General features: G+C 34.9%; 1 protein-coding gene across 6 annotated transcripts in view; it reads left to right on the plus strand.

Moving 5' to 3' along the window:
- Positions 1-15241, plus strand: part of CDH18 (cadherin 18) — a 401281-nt gene that overhangs the window by 366474 nt on the left and 19566 nt on the right. For all 6 annotated transcript variants that reach the window (XM_058680026.1, XM_058680029.1, XM_058680027.1 and 3 more), the window contains 2 exons: positions 1986-2107; positions 11885-12002. In XM_058680026.1, the coding sequence (XP_058536009.1) occupies positions 1986-2107; positions 11885-12002 (240 nt within the window). The remainder of the gene's footprint in view (positions 1-1985; positions 2108-11884; positions 12003-15241) is intronic.

The following is a 15241-nucleotide window of genomic DNA, read 5'->3' on the forward strand; positions in this document are numbered from 1 at the left end:
AGCAGATACAAAAGGAAAATTTTTCCATCTGTTGGTTCATTCCACAAGTGGTGACATTTTTTTCAAAAAAGATATGAAAACAAAATGTGTGTCATGCTGATTCAATCTTCAGCATTTAACTTTCGGAACAAATTCTACTATATAAAGTATATATGCTTTGTACAATGCCAGTGGGAGAAGACCTCATAGGTGCACTAGTGTTTTCTGTGAAGATACTGATGTAGTTATATGTTGCTTTGCTGTGCAAATGCAAGCTTGATGTCCCAATTTAGTTTCTGTCCCTCCAAACAGAACACAAAGGTGAAAAAAAATCACAAAATGGAGGAATGCATTAGCAGAACATGTAACTGGCAAATGACTTGTGACTATGTTGCATAACAATAAAGCACAGTTACAATATAAACATATAAAACATGACAAACATTTTAAGACAGATAACACAAGTAAGAAGTAAAATATTTTAAAATAATAGTATGTAAAGAAATTAGGTTAATCAAAATAAGATGCTATTTAAAACAAGGGAGATTGAAACAGTATTAGTAAACTATAAATTTTGAAAGTGGAACATTTAATATAGCTCAATGAAAAATCCCTGTAAATTACATAATCGACGACCACTTATGGGTACAGTTCTAAATTTTTATGCCAAAGATTTGGTAATTTCCCCACCTTATCTTTATGGGAAAGCTCTAGAATTCATCTATCACTAGCTAATGGGACCAACATAAAAATATAGTCAAAAATCAAACAGATGCAATAACTCTGGTATATTTATATCACGTAGAAAGTAATTTACTAACCATATAGTCGCCATAAGGAACAGCCTTAGGAAAAAATGTGTAGAGAGACTTTTCTGTGATATGGCAGATAAGGGCATCCACACATGGTAACATATTTTAATGCTAAAAACATGAAAACTGAATAATGTGTTATAGAAGCAAATAAATTGATGTGTAAGATAATTCTGAAAACAGTTACTAGTGTTCACTGGTTATAAAATGAAGTCTGAAGAAGGAGATTTAATTCTAGATAGCAGAACTGAAGACCCACTATAGCCATTTAATAGACCTGAGTGAGTTCTGGTATTATTTTGCTCAGTCTCAGGGTATAATTATATGTCTTTTAATGTAATTCGCTACTAGTCAGCTTAAAATTAGTGTAACATTATTTTGCTATCTTTAGGATGTTTTCAGAGGATAACATATACACTTGATGAACAAGAGAGGAGATGTGGAAGTGGCGGGAGAGAGGGAGAGAGAGAGAAATTTAGTTTCTTATTGCTTATTCTGAGTCTGTAGACTTGACATGTAAAACAAATGCTGTGACTTTTTTCTTACATCTCAGAATTAATGAACTTACTGAAAAAATGAGAAGACTGAGTTTAAAGCACATTTGAAGCTATTAAATATAATATTTTGATCTCTTTCAGAGTCTTATGTAAATTCCCTGCTAAATTCTGATTTCCATTTTTCTTTATTTTCCAAGTGTGACTTAGTCTCACACCCTGCATATATTTTCATATAAGAGGAAAATGACTCTTTGTGTAAAGAAGTTTACTTTCTATTTTCTCTGAGTTTATTTAGATTTGAGACCTTGAGCTTTTTAAACATTGTGTGATTTTTTTTTTATTGGATGCTCTGCTTTTCTCAGATTAATGATGAAATGAATTGTTCATGCCATACACTCTGGCAGCACACAATGAATTCTGACAAGTTTCTCCCACTCCAGTTCTTGAATAACACGCAATTTCCTTGATATGACAAAACATCATTTTAGCATTCATGTCATACCTTGGTGTTCATTTTTCATTTTTCTGTTAGTTAATGAATTCTAGTGAAGAGTGCCTTCATGAAGTTGTCTTTTGCCAAAAGTCCTGTTACAGCATATGGAGCTGGTGACAAGCTCCTGTATTAAGGAGATTTGTTTTAAACCAGGCTTCTAAAGTGTGCATGGAAACACTAAATACATTCCCGTGTGTTTTGCAGATAATCCTGGGTTGCTGAGCCATGTCACAGTGGGTGTTAGAGTTTTGGATGTCAATGACAATCCACCTGAACTTGCCAGGGACTATGATATTGTTGTCTGTGAAAATGCTAAGCCTGGTCAGGTAAGTTAATTGTTTCCTTCCTATCTGTTGGAAGAAAAACAAGCAGCTTTATTTCTAGTTTTCTTAGGTATAATCCCCCAAACCACCCAGTATAATTTTTTGTACTCTGATAATAATTTTATAAAGCTTTACGTGCAAAATAGATTTTTGAGAACTACGCAAAATGAATTTTTCACTGCATCCCAAATGCAGTTCTGACAAATAAGCTCATTACACATGATCCATCCTCCATGCTAGTATTGCTGTGTTGAATGCCTTACCCACAGCCTTGCCTAAGTGAGGAGGAAGCAGCAAATTCCTTGCCTCAATGAAGCTTACATGTTACCCGGGGGAGGAGGGACTTGCTTGGTAATCTGGAGGTTTGAATTGAGACGGTGAAGTGTGATTGATATTGGTGTTAAAAGACAGATGTTATAACATGAAATGTGTGTGTAGCTCTTTCATAATTGAAAGCTTCTATGAGTTTTTGAAGGACTCCCACATACCTGGTCTGGAAAGAGCCCATGGAGAAAAGCTTGAATGTAGAACATGAGTCCCATGTATAACCCAGCGTCCCAGGAATATGTCTGACATGCTTTTTTATGTAGTAGTTTTCTCTTTTATTTTTAAATCATATTTATCGCAGTTATTGGTACGCCTTTGACACAATACATAGAACTATTGATTTGAGCAAAACACAATTCATGAATCTGCCAGCATTCAGACCCAGAGGAGTTTCAGAGTTTCACCCAGTAGTATGGGCAACAAACATGTATGTGTGTATCTTTCATGCATTGAAGGCCTGTATAAACTTAAGCAAACATACTTTAAAAATTTCATTTCAACAATGTCAGATATAGAAGCATATATCTTAATATGTTCTAAACATACATAAAAGTATAATTAAGCATTCTATTAGGTTTAGATATTTAAATAAAAGTATTTGGAAATAATTTCTAAATTCTTAGTAGTAATAACATATTGGAAATACCATAAAATAAGAGAACTAAAACACATATCTTGCTAAAATAGTTGTGTTGAGCAATGGAATGAAAAATATCAAATACTGATAGAAATACGTAGGACAGTCATCTGGATCAGCAGTTAAATGCTTTGTGGTACATACACATTCCATGTTGAAATGTCTAGGCTCCAGTCCTGGCTATCTCATTCCAGCTTCAAGCTCACACGCACCTCAGGACAACAGGTTATAACCTAATTATCTGGGTTTGTTCCACCCAGGAGAGAAACTCAGAATCAGTTCTAGTCTTCTAGCTTTGGCCTGGCCCAACCTTGACCAAGGCATATAATTAGTGAATAAACCAGTGAATAGAAAATACACATCTCTGTGTCTCTAAATTAATTAAACGTTTAAAGATAAGAATATGGTTGATTTATGAGTCATATTAGGCTGATATAAAATGTATTCAGTTCCAGGGACACTGAGAAAGGTAATGGGACAGAAATATGTTTATAATTAATTAATTAATTAATTAAATAGAACAGATGTCACATAATGGTCTTGAGATGATTATGGCTTAGAATTCTTTGTAAAACTGATTGAAAACACCAAAACAAAGGCTGAAGCAGCCTGCAGGGTGTGGACCATAACAACCAAGTAAGCTGCCTGCCTGCAATGTTAAACTCATCTATGTGCATCAAGACAAATCTTCAGAACATCAAATGTAATAACACTTTAGAAATGCATAGTATTAGTAGTAAATACCATAGGCAGTAATGTAAGGATCTAGGGGGAAAACACTTGTCAGACTCAACACCTAAAAGCATGATCTGTAGACCAAACATTGGTGCATTGGACTTCCTCCATTTAAAACCCTGTAGAGGTATTTGGCATTGCTGTTCACAGACTGCTGCATACACTCTGTCCCATATTTCCATGCCAGGGAGTGAGTCCTGGCTCATCCTACAAATCCAGCTTCCTGCCAGTGCATACCCTGGGAGGCAGCGAGTTATGGCTCAATTTGTTGGATTCCTGTCAACCATGTGAGAGGTGAGAGTCCCTGAGTTCCCAGCTTCCATGATTTATTATTATTATTATTATTTTATAATACAGTTCCATGGGCTCTGGGATTTACCCTCTCGCTTCCAAAGTCCATCTCCTCCCCAACCCCGATTGATTTCTCCTCTGATATTACAATGAGTAGGCTTTCAGGAGCATTCATAAGTTCATCATTACACTATTGAAGTGTTTCCTGACTTCGTAGGCATCTGCATTGGCAGAGTGCAGTATCCTACTGTCAGGATGTATTCGATAGCTTCACTGGGAGTCCATCCTTGATCTGGATGCAGAGATGCTTACTGCACTGCGTCTCCACATCTGGACACGTCCTTTTCCACTACACTTCCATTCCCTTAAATACGGAGCCAGAGAACACAATCCACAACAGCAACATGAAGTTAATAATGTGCTACAGAACGACCAGTGTGTTGCTAGGTGATGAAAAAGAAAATCAAAAACCTTTTTGAAGACAATGATGCTGCTGCATTACCCATGTGGCAATGAAGAAATCAATAAAAGACTGGAAGAATTTGAAGAAATAACAATAAAAATAAAAATATCAATGCCATCAGATATAGGAAAAACAGTGTTGACATGTCTTGCTAAAGGTATAAGCCAGTTTAGACTACCCTAAAATCTGCCAAGTTCAGTAAAAATCATGCTTCAACACAATAAACTGCTAAATACTAAAATGAAAATAGACATGAGATAGCTGAATGGTATCCTATAGCCAATTTAAGGTAGATAGAAGCCAGTTGTACACAAACTATAATTGAAATGTTAATGAAGTAGTCTCAGGATGTGGTTAAAAACTCGCATCATCTAACATATCAGTCAGTCAATACAATGTTAATTAACCCCATAACGTTGGAAACTTTTGTTGATGTTATGTTATGGCATTTAATTTGTCGGAATGATAGTCTGCCAGCTATGTCTTCAGACCAGAGTTGGTCTCCCCAGGAAACTGTTGAATTGAACTGGACAAAAAGATACTGGACTCTGCATGGCACATGCTTGCATTGAAAGAATCTTGACTGAATTTGAACTGTAATACTGCAACTAGGTGGACGAATCCACCATGGGGGGAGGGCACAGGGAGGGACAGGGGAATCTCAGAGCCTATGAAACATTGTTACAAAATGAAATGCAATAAAAAAAAACAGTGTTGAAAGGGACATTTACAGCATCCAATGTTTACAATCAAAATGTCTCATGAATGATCTAGTAATGATTCTCAAGAAGTTATTAAAAAAAGACAAAAGTGAACAAGTAATGAGAAAAGGTAAAATTCATAGCAAAAATAATTGGATTTTAAGCCAAAAATCCACAAACTGAAACAAGAAGGAGCAAATCCCTACAAAGATGAGCAAAACAAACCCTCAGACACATTAACAAAGAGCATCACAAGAGAACAACCACTTACAATTACAGATGAAAGAGAAATGACTCCAACTTTCTTCTCCTTGGTCATGACAGTGCCGGCATAGGCAACAGTAGAAATCTTTTTTTTGTTGTTGTCTAGGTATATTTAGAAGTTTCATTGGAAGTCTACCTTCCTTCCACAGCACAGATGCATTCTGTTGATTTTCTTTGATTCTTGGTACGCTGGTCTCCATGACATCTTTTGTTTGTGAGGTTACAAAGCTTCCACGATTTGGGGTGAACCCAGAGTCTCTCTGTCTCCGTCCCTGCCCACTCCCTCACTTCTCTCCCCGGGTTCCTTCCTCTTCCTGACTTCTTCCCATCCTGTTTCCTCTTTCCCGCCTTCACCTGCTTCCTTTCTCCAGCTCTCTATCCCTCTAAAATAAGTAATGTAAACATTAATTAAAAATTTTTAATTGGTGACAGAGTAAAAGAACATATTTGAAACTTTTCAGCAAGATTATCTAGACTAGCAAGAAAAAGTTTGAAACGCAACAATAAAAAAACAGAAAATATAATATTAAGACCTTTGTCCAGAAAGGATATACCAAAAAAGGAAGCACTGAAAAATATTTACTGTACATTCATCTTACAGTAAGTGAAAATTAAAGCTACAATGATACATCATTATACAGCTATCAGAAGAGTTAAACTTCACTAATTGCAGAAGAAATAAATATAAGATCCATATAGACATTTTATCTGCAATTTTAGTACTACAGATGTTTAAAAAATTAAAATTAATCATAACACAGTATCATTTTTTCAAAAAATGGGGTACCTAGCAATAGCATCTGCCCTTGTTGGAAGTCAGTTATTTCCTTAATATTTAACAAATTTCAAGTGGTTATCCCCTTCCTTAATTAATCTCTTTCTTTTAATTCTAGGCAAATTGTATCATTTACATGTGATATAAGTATTCATGCATATGTTGACGTTGCATCAGATTTCATCAGGCATTATATATTTATAATGAAGGAGGTATAAGTACACTTTTACCTTGAAAAGTATTATTCTTTTTCATTTTTTAAAGATGTATTTTATTTTTATTGGAAATTGAGATATACAGAGAAGAGGAAAGACAAAAAGGAAGATCTTCCATCTGTTGATTTATTCCCCAAGTGGCCACAATCGCTGGAGCTGAGCCAATCCGAAGCCAGGAGCCAGGAGCCTCTTCCGGGTCTCTCATGTGGATGCAAAGTCTCAAGATTTTGGGCAGTCTTCTACTGCCTTCCCAGGCTACAATCCCTCTCTAATTGGATGGGAAGCAGGGCCGCCGGAATTAGAACTGGCACCCATATGGGATCCCAGCACTTGCAGGGTGAGGACTTCAGGCACTGTGCCACCACATTGGACCATTTTAAATTTTTGAGATAACATTTTTAATCTAATACATAGTCAAAGGCTTAATGTTCCACTTAATAGAGTGTAACAAATAAAAGGATAATAATTCAGCGAGAGCTGTAAATAGTAATTAACTGGATGGATATTCAACTTCACTCATAAAAATTTCAAAATAGTAAAAGATTCAAACTATAGTCGTATGTATCCTTAAGAGTATGTCTGATGAGGATTCAAAGCAAACAGAGTGAAGCGCTGCATTTACTTCAATAAACAATTAGTCTTTTAAAATTTCAAGCTCATGTCTAACTGTAAGAATACACTTTCATAATGTGTTTTCATAATGCATGCAACACAGACTTGTTCTGTCTTAGCCCCTTTTGTGGGATGTTGAAAATCTAAGGGAAAAAAAAAAAAAACCTTGCCCCTTCTCTTGACCCAATTGATGCTTTTCCTCATGATTATTTATATCTGATCCTGAATTTGAAATGTTGCTAGCATTTTTTTTAGCTTGTGACCTCAATTTTTTTGTGTTGCTATTTGATACCATCTACTTCTGGTTTATGTGGAACTCTCATACATCATTATCCACTGCACATGGTCATCTGTGCGTGTGCGCAAAAGCTGAGTTCTTTGTTTCATCTTGTGCATTGACCTCTGAAGTTTGTAAAACTCCTCCCAAAGGATTTTATGGAGCACGGACAAGTGCTTCCAACATCAGTAGAATGAATACTGCATTCTAAGTTTCCAGGTCTAGCCAAGGGTGAGACTTTATGACTATATGATGAGATAAGTCACAAATTCCTCCAAGTGTAACTTACATGTTTCCTTTTTGTGTGATAACATGCTACTTTTGAAAGAGCACATTTGAGACAATGTGCATAAAATTTGGTTAGTTTCACCACATACTGATTTTTCACTCAGCGTTCTTTCATTCCTGATTTTCAAAAGTTATCAAAAAATTCAATTCTAGGAAATTAAACTGAATTCTTACGATTCTTTAAAATCATGTACATATTTAGATTTTATTGGTGTCTTTAGTTCTGTATGATTTTAGTTGTAACAATAAGAAGACTGGTCAGATTTTGTCCTTTCTTGAGCAGTGATCTCCAATGTTTTATGGAAGAATAAAAATTAATGCTGCTGTTTATTGTTTTGGGCATGCCTATTAAAATAAATCAGTATAAATAGATCTGTATATGTGATTGAAGTGTTAGAGAGAACAACATTCTGACTCTTCCTATTTTGCAGTCATTGGCTCTTTTACAGCAATGAGATTTCTGGAGAAAACTATTTTGTTTGGAGGTAGTGGTGCAATGTAGACCTCCATTTATAAACAATAATTTGTGCAATGATTTTTCTGAAACATAGCTGTATTGCTCAGCTGTACAACAGCCCTGCCTTCTGTGACAATTGCTTTCCGAATTACATATATTTCTATCACAGAAACTGTGTCTCTAAATGCATCAGTATGTTGCTATGGCAAAGAGATTGGCCTTTTATGAAAGTTTAAACCACATAGAACAATGAAGTCAGGTCAATTCAGGTATCATTGTAAAGCGCAATAATGGAGTTCCCTGAGTCAATATTTTTTCCTACTCGGAAAAAGTCTCCTAAGCATTTGACCTGAAAAACTATGAAAACGAAAGTCATTCATGCATGAAATTTGAAATCATTTCCAAAGTAGTGTGAATTTAAAAGAATTTAGATGTGCCAAACCAGCAATCTTAAAATATAAAGGGAGTACTTCCTTATTTACATGGACTTTTTCTGTGTTCTTGTTTTCGTTTTCACTAGAAGTAAACTTGGAAAACATAGCATATAGTAAAAGAATAATCTCATGGTAAGAAATTAACCTGTGCCCTTATCATTTCAAATCTTTGTAGGAAAAAAATTATCAGATAAGTGGCTATTTATACTGTTTCAAAGGGCAATTGGTTTAACACATAAAAGCTAACAAGGTTTCTAATTGAATGTATACATAAGCTCTTTAATATAATATTGTGAAGCTGACTTACTGATAAATATTTTAAATCATCAGACATTTATTAATGAAGATGACTAAACAAGCTGTTTTACTCCAAAGAAACATGATATTTGGATTTGTTTTCTGAATAAAGTAACATAGCAATAATAGGTTTTAGAAAACAAACTGGAAACATGGATACATTTGTTTGTATCTATTCAAACCTAGGGTATCTATTAATTGTGGATATTGTAAAAAAAAAATCCTGGTACTTATTTTAAAATATCATCCAATAATTTGTTCTCCAATCCCTTTGCTTTTGTAAGGATAAATTTGTGCCTTAATGAGAATAGACAAAAATGTGGAAAAGCTTATAAAGGAAAAGCTATGCATAGGTTTCAAATAAATCAATATAAACAGGTCTTTCATTTCAGTTTTTATAGATTTATTTCTTTTTCAATGCAGTATGACAGAGAGGAAGAGATAGAGAAACAGAGTTCTTCTCTGCTAGTTAGTTAATTGCCCAAATTCTTGCAGCTATCGGATTTGGCCTGGCAAAAGCTACGAACCCAAACCAAAGGAGGTAGGTAGTAGGAACCCTAGTACTTTGGCCATCCATCTGTGAACTCCCTGGTGTCTTTGCAGGGAACTAGGTTGGGTGTGCTGAGGATTCAGTCTCAGGCACTCCAATAATTTATGTGGGCATTCCAACTGGCAGCTAAACCTGTTGTACTACAAAGATTACCACTTGGCACAATTTCTAGTAAACTTTCTGAAATACTCTCAAATTATTATCATAACTTTCAATGTAGTCAACTGCTATATGTTAATTAGATTAGAGGTACAACCTGGAGTGTTTGGATTCAATAAAAAAATGGGAATCAAACAAGAAATTGTGACATTATCAACCTTTTTCATAGAAAATGCAGGTAATATAGTGTATACAAATCATAGGTCTGACCACATGATAGAAAACAATGATGACAGAAGTGTAACAATGCTACGTATCTGCTAGAAATACCTATATGTCTGCTGGAAACACAAATTTGTATCTGCGTTATCTTCCCAAATATATTTTCTAGTGATAATATAAAGAGCAATGGAAGTAAAATGTTATTTCCCAATGAAAGAAAAATATAGTTAAAAAATTGAATATATCATTACAGCATAAGAATTCAAAAATAAGGCAGACTCTCATGATAGTGTTGTGGGAGTAATTTTCATAAATATTTTATGAACATAATAACCCCATAAATATCACAAATTAAATCTAACCATAACTACAGCATGACCAGCAATTCTAAAAGTTAATAGGTTACTCTCAAACATTATATGATAATCGCCACACTATTTATCATACAGATAAGCTTGGGAGTTTACTGACTAAGGAAAACAAATGCATTATTATGCGTGATGTCCCTGGTAAATTCAGATTTGAAGTTGTCCAATTAATAGCAGAAAAGATACTTTAGACCAAATTATATGAAGCAATGAACATAATTATATAAGTATTTTATGAGTCCACCAAGGTGCTGGTGCTATGCTGCAGTAGATAAGCTGTTGGTAATTCACAATTCCAGGGGCCCGAATTTGAGTGCTTATGCACGTTTGGCTGATCTGTTTCCAATGTAGCTTCTTGCTAACATGACCGGGAAAGCGGCAGAAAGTGACCCAAGACTCGGCCTTCCTGCCAGCCTTGTCAGAGACCCAAACGATGTCCTAAAAGAGCGTTTTACCAATGGAAACAGCTCAACTCTCAAACAATGGAATTGTTATATGGAAAGGGAGTTTTATCTGTGATACCAATATTTGAGCTGTCTCTTAACACATCCTGAAACTGAGTAAAACGTTCATAGAACTTTTATCTTCCAATGCATTGTACACACTATGTGTTCACCAATTGAATCTGGATATATTAAGCTTCTGGTTCTTTATTCCTTCCTTTGGTTTTTAATTTTTCTAACAAAGGAATTTAAAGAGGGAATTTTAATATTAGGAAAATATTTTTAAAATATTTATTTGAAAGGCAGAGCTACAGAGAGATTTTGTTGTTGTTACTGTTATTTTGTTAACACTTATTTGAAAATCAGTAACAGAGGGAAAAGGAGAGACAGAGAGAGATGCGCCTCTTCAGCTGTAATCTCCGGATGGCCACAACAGCCTGTCCTGGGAGGGAACCACCCGGGATTCAAAGCAACGCAGATATGACGTTCCAGTGTTGTAGGCAATGATTTAATTCACTGTGCTACACACTTGCCATAGCAAACTAATTTTAGTGATTAAAATACCACTTTGCCTATTCCTTGAGTATTCATGTCTTGACAGTACAGTGGACCTAGATATCATAGTTTGCTTTCTGCTTGGAATCACCTGCCTTGTTTTATTTATAGATTTGAAGTTACTTTGCTACTTAAATATGCCAAATCCAGATGTTGATATTTCTTTCTTTGGATCACTGGAGACGAATAATGATCCATAAAACACCAAATGAGCTTACCTTGCTTTGTCACTATTTCAGATACCTGGGCACCTCAGAAATTCTCCTGGATTCAGCTCCCACTTTTTTTTTTAAATATAGGGGCTGCATCATGATCTCAAAACTCTCCTAAAAAATAAAACATAAACGTATTTTAAGAAACCCACACATAAGCCTCCATTTCATCTGAATTGACTAAGTACAGTGTGCTCTACACCAACACTGGAGTGTTCATATTTGTGCAAGTCATATATCATTCCCCCTCAAACAGCTTTTCATGCAGAATATTGCAACTGATTGGCCCCCACAGTACTGTGGGTGATCAATTAGAAAATTTAGATGTTTGTGCTGTGATAGAAAATTAAGTGTGAATGTTTTAAAACTGTGACACGTATTTCCCTAAACTCTATTTCAAGGAATAAGAAGTTAGTTGGTACTTTCAAGCTCAACTTGAAATACTTGAATGAAAAGGGATTCCTTGAAAATCTTTTTCACAATTGAAAATGATATAGCATAATGACAAGGAAATAAGCCTATATTCAATTTATTATTCAGTATTTGTCTTTTCCCCAGGTTATTCACACTATCAGTGCCACTGATAAGGATGACTTTGCCAATGGACCAAGGTTTAACTTCTTTCTTGACGAGCACCTGCCAGTGAACCCCAACTTCACACTTAAGGACAATGAAGGTGAACATGAATGAATAGCTTTACTGTTAAGTGCCTTATCACTGCTTTGCCTTAACGTGGAATGGACTCAATCCGTTTTACTTTATTCTCATACACTCAGGAGCAGCTTGCAAATAGGCATTCTAAATCAGTTTGATGTTAATGTGTTATGATCTGTGGATAGCTTGTATTTAAAATTGAGCCATATGCACAAATAAATTTCATTGAATTTATTCAGAACCATCCCTTTAAGCAAGAAATGTACCCATAGTGTGCTCTTGGGCAAATTTTAAAAGAAATCTGAGTTGATACGCATGCTTAAGAGAACTGCTGTGAAGGCTACGAGGTAGAGAGTATTTAAAATAGGAAAAATGAAAAATATGTCCCAGAGACAGTTACAAAAAGAAATGCAGGCTTTGAGATCTTCTTCCATTAGTAAGTCTATCAAGACATGCCAGACAAATTATATTTGTCCTTGTGTTTATGAATATTTTCTGAAATATCAATAGAAAAATATGCATAATTACGGAGTATCATGGGCCTTTTAAATTTGTTTTTCTTTACACTACTGTATTATGTAGGAATAAACAGCCCCACAATTTAGTAACTATAGAAGATTCATCATTATTTAGATGCCATATTTGGCAGATTCGCCACAGCTGCATTCAAGTAATTTTTCATACAGCACAGAAAAGTTGGAGACCATTCACTGTGTGCAATTTTCTGATTAGCACTGCATTTTCTTCCCCCAAAATATTTGATCATGTTGCTTGGATATGCTATTTTTATGTGAACACTTTTCTCGAAATCGCATGGTGTACGTATGTTTTGCCAAAGACAGTTAATAGCCTTTGTATATACATCTGGGGAGACATTTTCAAGAGCCAAGTCACTAAATGACCAACTATGATAGCTTCCGCCCACCGCATTGATCCCTAAGCATCTCCAAATTGTCATAGCAATAGTATCAGAGTGTGCATACAACCATAAAAGCTTTCATATCTGCAATGCAAAGGTTTGTTTACTCTCTGATTTTAGAATGGTCTCTCCTCTAATTATTGTGCTTACAGGAGTATGTCCCTATGCCTGCTTGTGTATACCAAATTGTATTTAACATTGACTTACATTTTTCATTTAATCTATATCCTACTATATATTTAGTGCAGTTATACATGTGACATGTAAAAACAAGTTCATATTACCCTGTATCTCAAAAAGTTAAGTAATTTGGTAGAACATTAGCTTTATGTGTTAATATGTTAGCATAATATCGATATTATATAGATATTTAGATATAGATATAGTTATTCTCACTTTGTTGTAAAAAAATTTACAATAACAAATTAGGATAAGCTTGAAAGGCGGGTTAAATTCAAACTATTTAACCAATAAAGATACATTTCTGAAAGTGCATAGCAAAAGGAATCATATTGTTGCTGAAACAAAATGGTAACTTCATGTAAGGTTGTTACATCTGGAATTTTCCAGTTTCATTAACAATTATGTTTGAAATGTGTTGTGAGAGGCTTGAACGTATAATCATTGTTAAAATTCATACTTAGGCTATTTCTGTCAAATGTGTTAGCACTTTTAAAAGGGTTCACATGCAACTTTTTGACTCTTTTAGACACAGTGAATGCTTCCGTTAGCTATACTGTAGCCAGTGTGAGAAACAGATGGTTATTTAGCTGTAAAGAAGCTTGAAGTTATTTGCCTGAACACATTTACAAATTTTGAGAACTGATGCAATTATAAGAAACAAAAAACTCTTATCTTTGAGATTTAAAAATATAAGTTTCTGAAAATGAAGTATGTTACATGACTGCAAGCACACACAGGAACAAGCAGAATTGTGGTTGTTCTTTAATAACTCTTCCTCCTAAACTTCTGAGCCTGAGTGTTTCCATCTAAAATAATGACTAGGAATGGTAACCTTTAACACTGAAAGAAGCACGGTGACTAATGTTGCAATCCAGAAACCTATTCTCCACAAATAATGGTCTATAATGATGAAATTGAAGTCATGGTAGTTGTGTCCAAAGGAATGCATACATGCATGTATAGACAGCACACACACACTGAGTGACAGCACTAACTGTACATGGAATATCAATTTTAATTGTGTGTGTATGGCATGCACATAAATTAAAATATATAAAGTACAATTATTGCTTATGTAAAAACCATGTTGAATAATATCTTTAATAAAATTTACATGTGTGAGGAGAGAATACATATCAAATTTAGAAGAGTGGTTAGTTGTGTAGAAATGTGAAACAAAGTGAAGTCTGCAGTTTTAAATGCATTTTTAAATTTTTATGAGCAACAATTGTATGTATTTATTTTCTGTGATGTGACATTTCAGTACATGTTTATAATGCCTATCAATCAAAATAGTTTAATCAGTATTTCCCCTCCTTTAATATTAATTTAAGATTGGAATCCTGGACCATCTTTCCTCAATTTGTTCAGAATATCTAAAAGGTCATTGTGAGCTACATTCACCCTTCTGTGCTGCATAACACTAGGAACGTATTCCTTAAGTCTAACTCTGATTGTTATCTGTTCTCCAAACTCCTTGTATATCCCTCTACCACTCCAAGACTCCACTAATCACCAGTGTGTGTGGAAATCGAGCAGTTTTAGCTTTCAATCTGAGGACATGCAGTGTTGGTCTTTCTTTGCCTGAATTATCACACATAGATGATCTGTTGTAAGAGCCATCCATTTTGCTGCAAATCACAGGAATTCTTTTCTATTGTGTATATTTACATGCCACATTTTCTTTATTTGTCTGATGGTAGACACCTTGATTGAACCTGAATCTTAGCTGGTGTGGATAGAACTGTAGCACTTGAAAACAAAGTAACTGATGCAGTGAGCTCATGCATTTTGCTCCATACCCAGTGGTGAGGCTGTTGCAACATTTTGTCTTTCTTTTGCTACTTCAAGATCCCCATACTGTTGTCAATAGAGGCTATACTAACATAAGTTCCCAGAGTGAGTTCCCTTTTCTGCATGTCTTTGCCGACCTTTGTTTCTTTGTGTCTTTTAGATAACAGCCATTCTGACAGGCATGAAGCCACCTGATGAGAAGTGACGATGACTAGTTTTTCATTTATTTGTTGGCCATTTATGTGTCTTCTTTTGAGAACTGCCTATTCAGGTCTTTAGTCCATTCCTCTGGTTGTATTCGTTTCCTTCTTGTTGAATGTTTTGTCTGTCTATTTTGTATTTAATTTCTGAACAGATTAGATACT

Source organism: Ochotona princeps, chromosome 23 (assembly GCF_030435755.1).
Source record: "Ochotona princeps isolate mOchPri1 chromosome 23, mOchPri1.hap1, whole genome shotgun sequence".
NCBI classification, from domain to species: Eukaryota; Metazoa; Chordata; class Mammalia; order Lagomorpha; family Ochotonidae; genus Ochotona; species Ochotona princeps.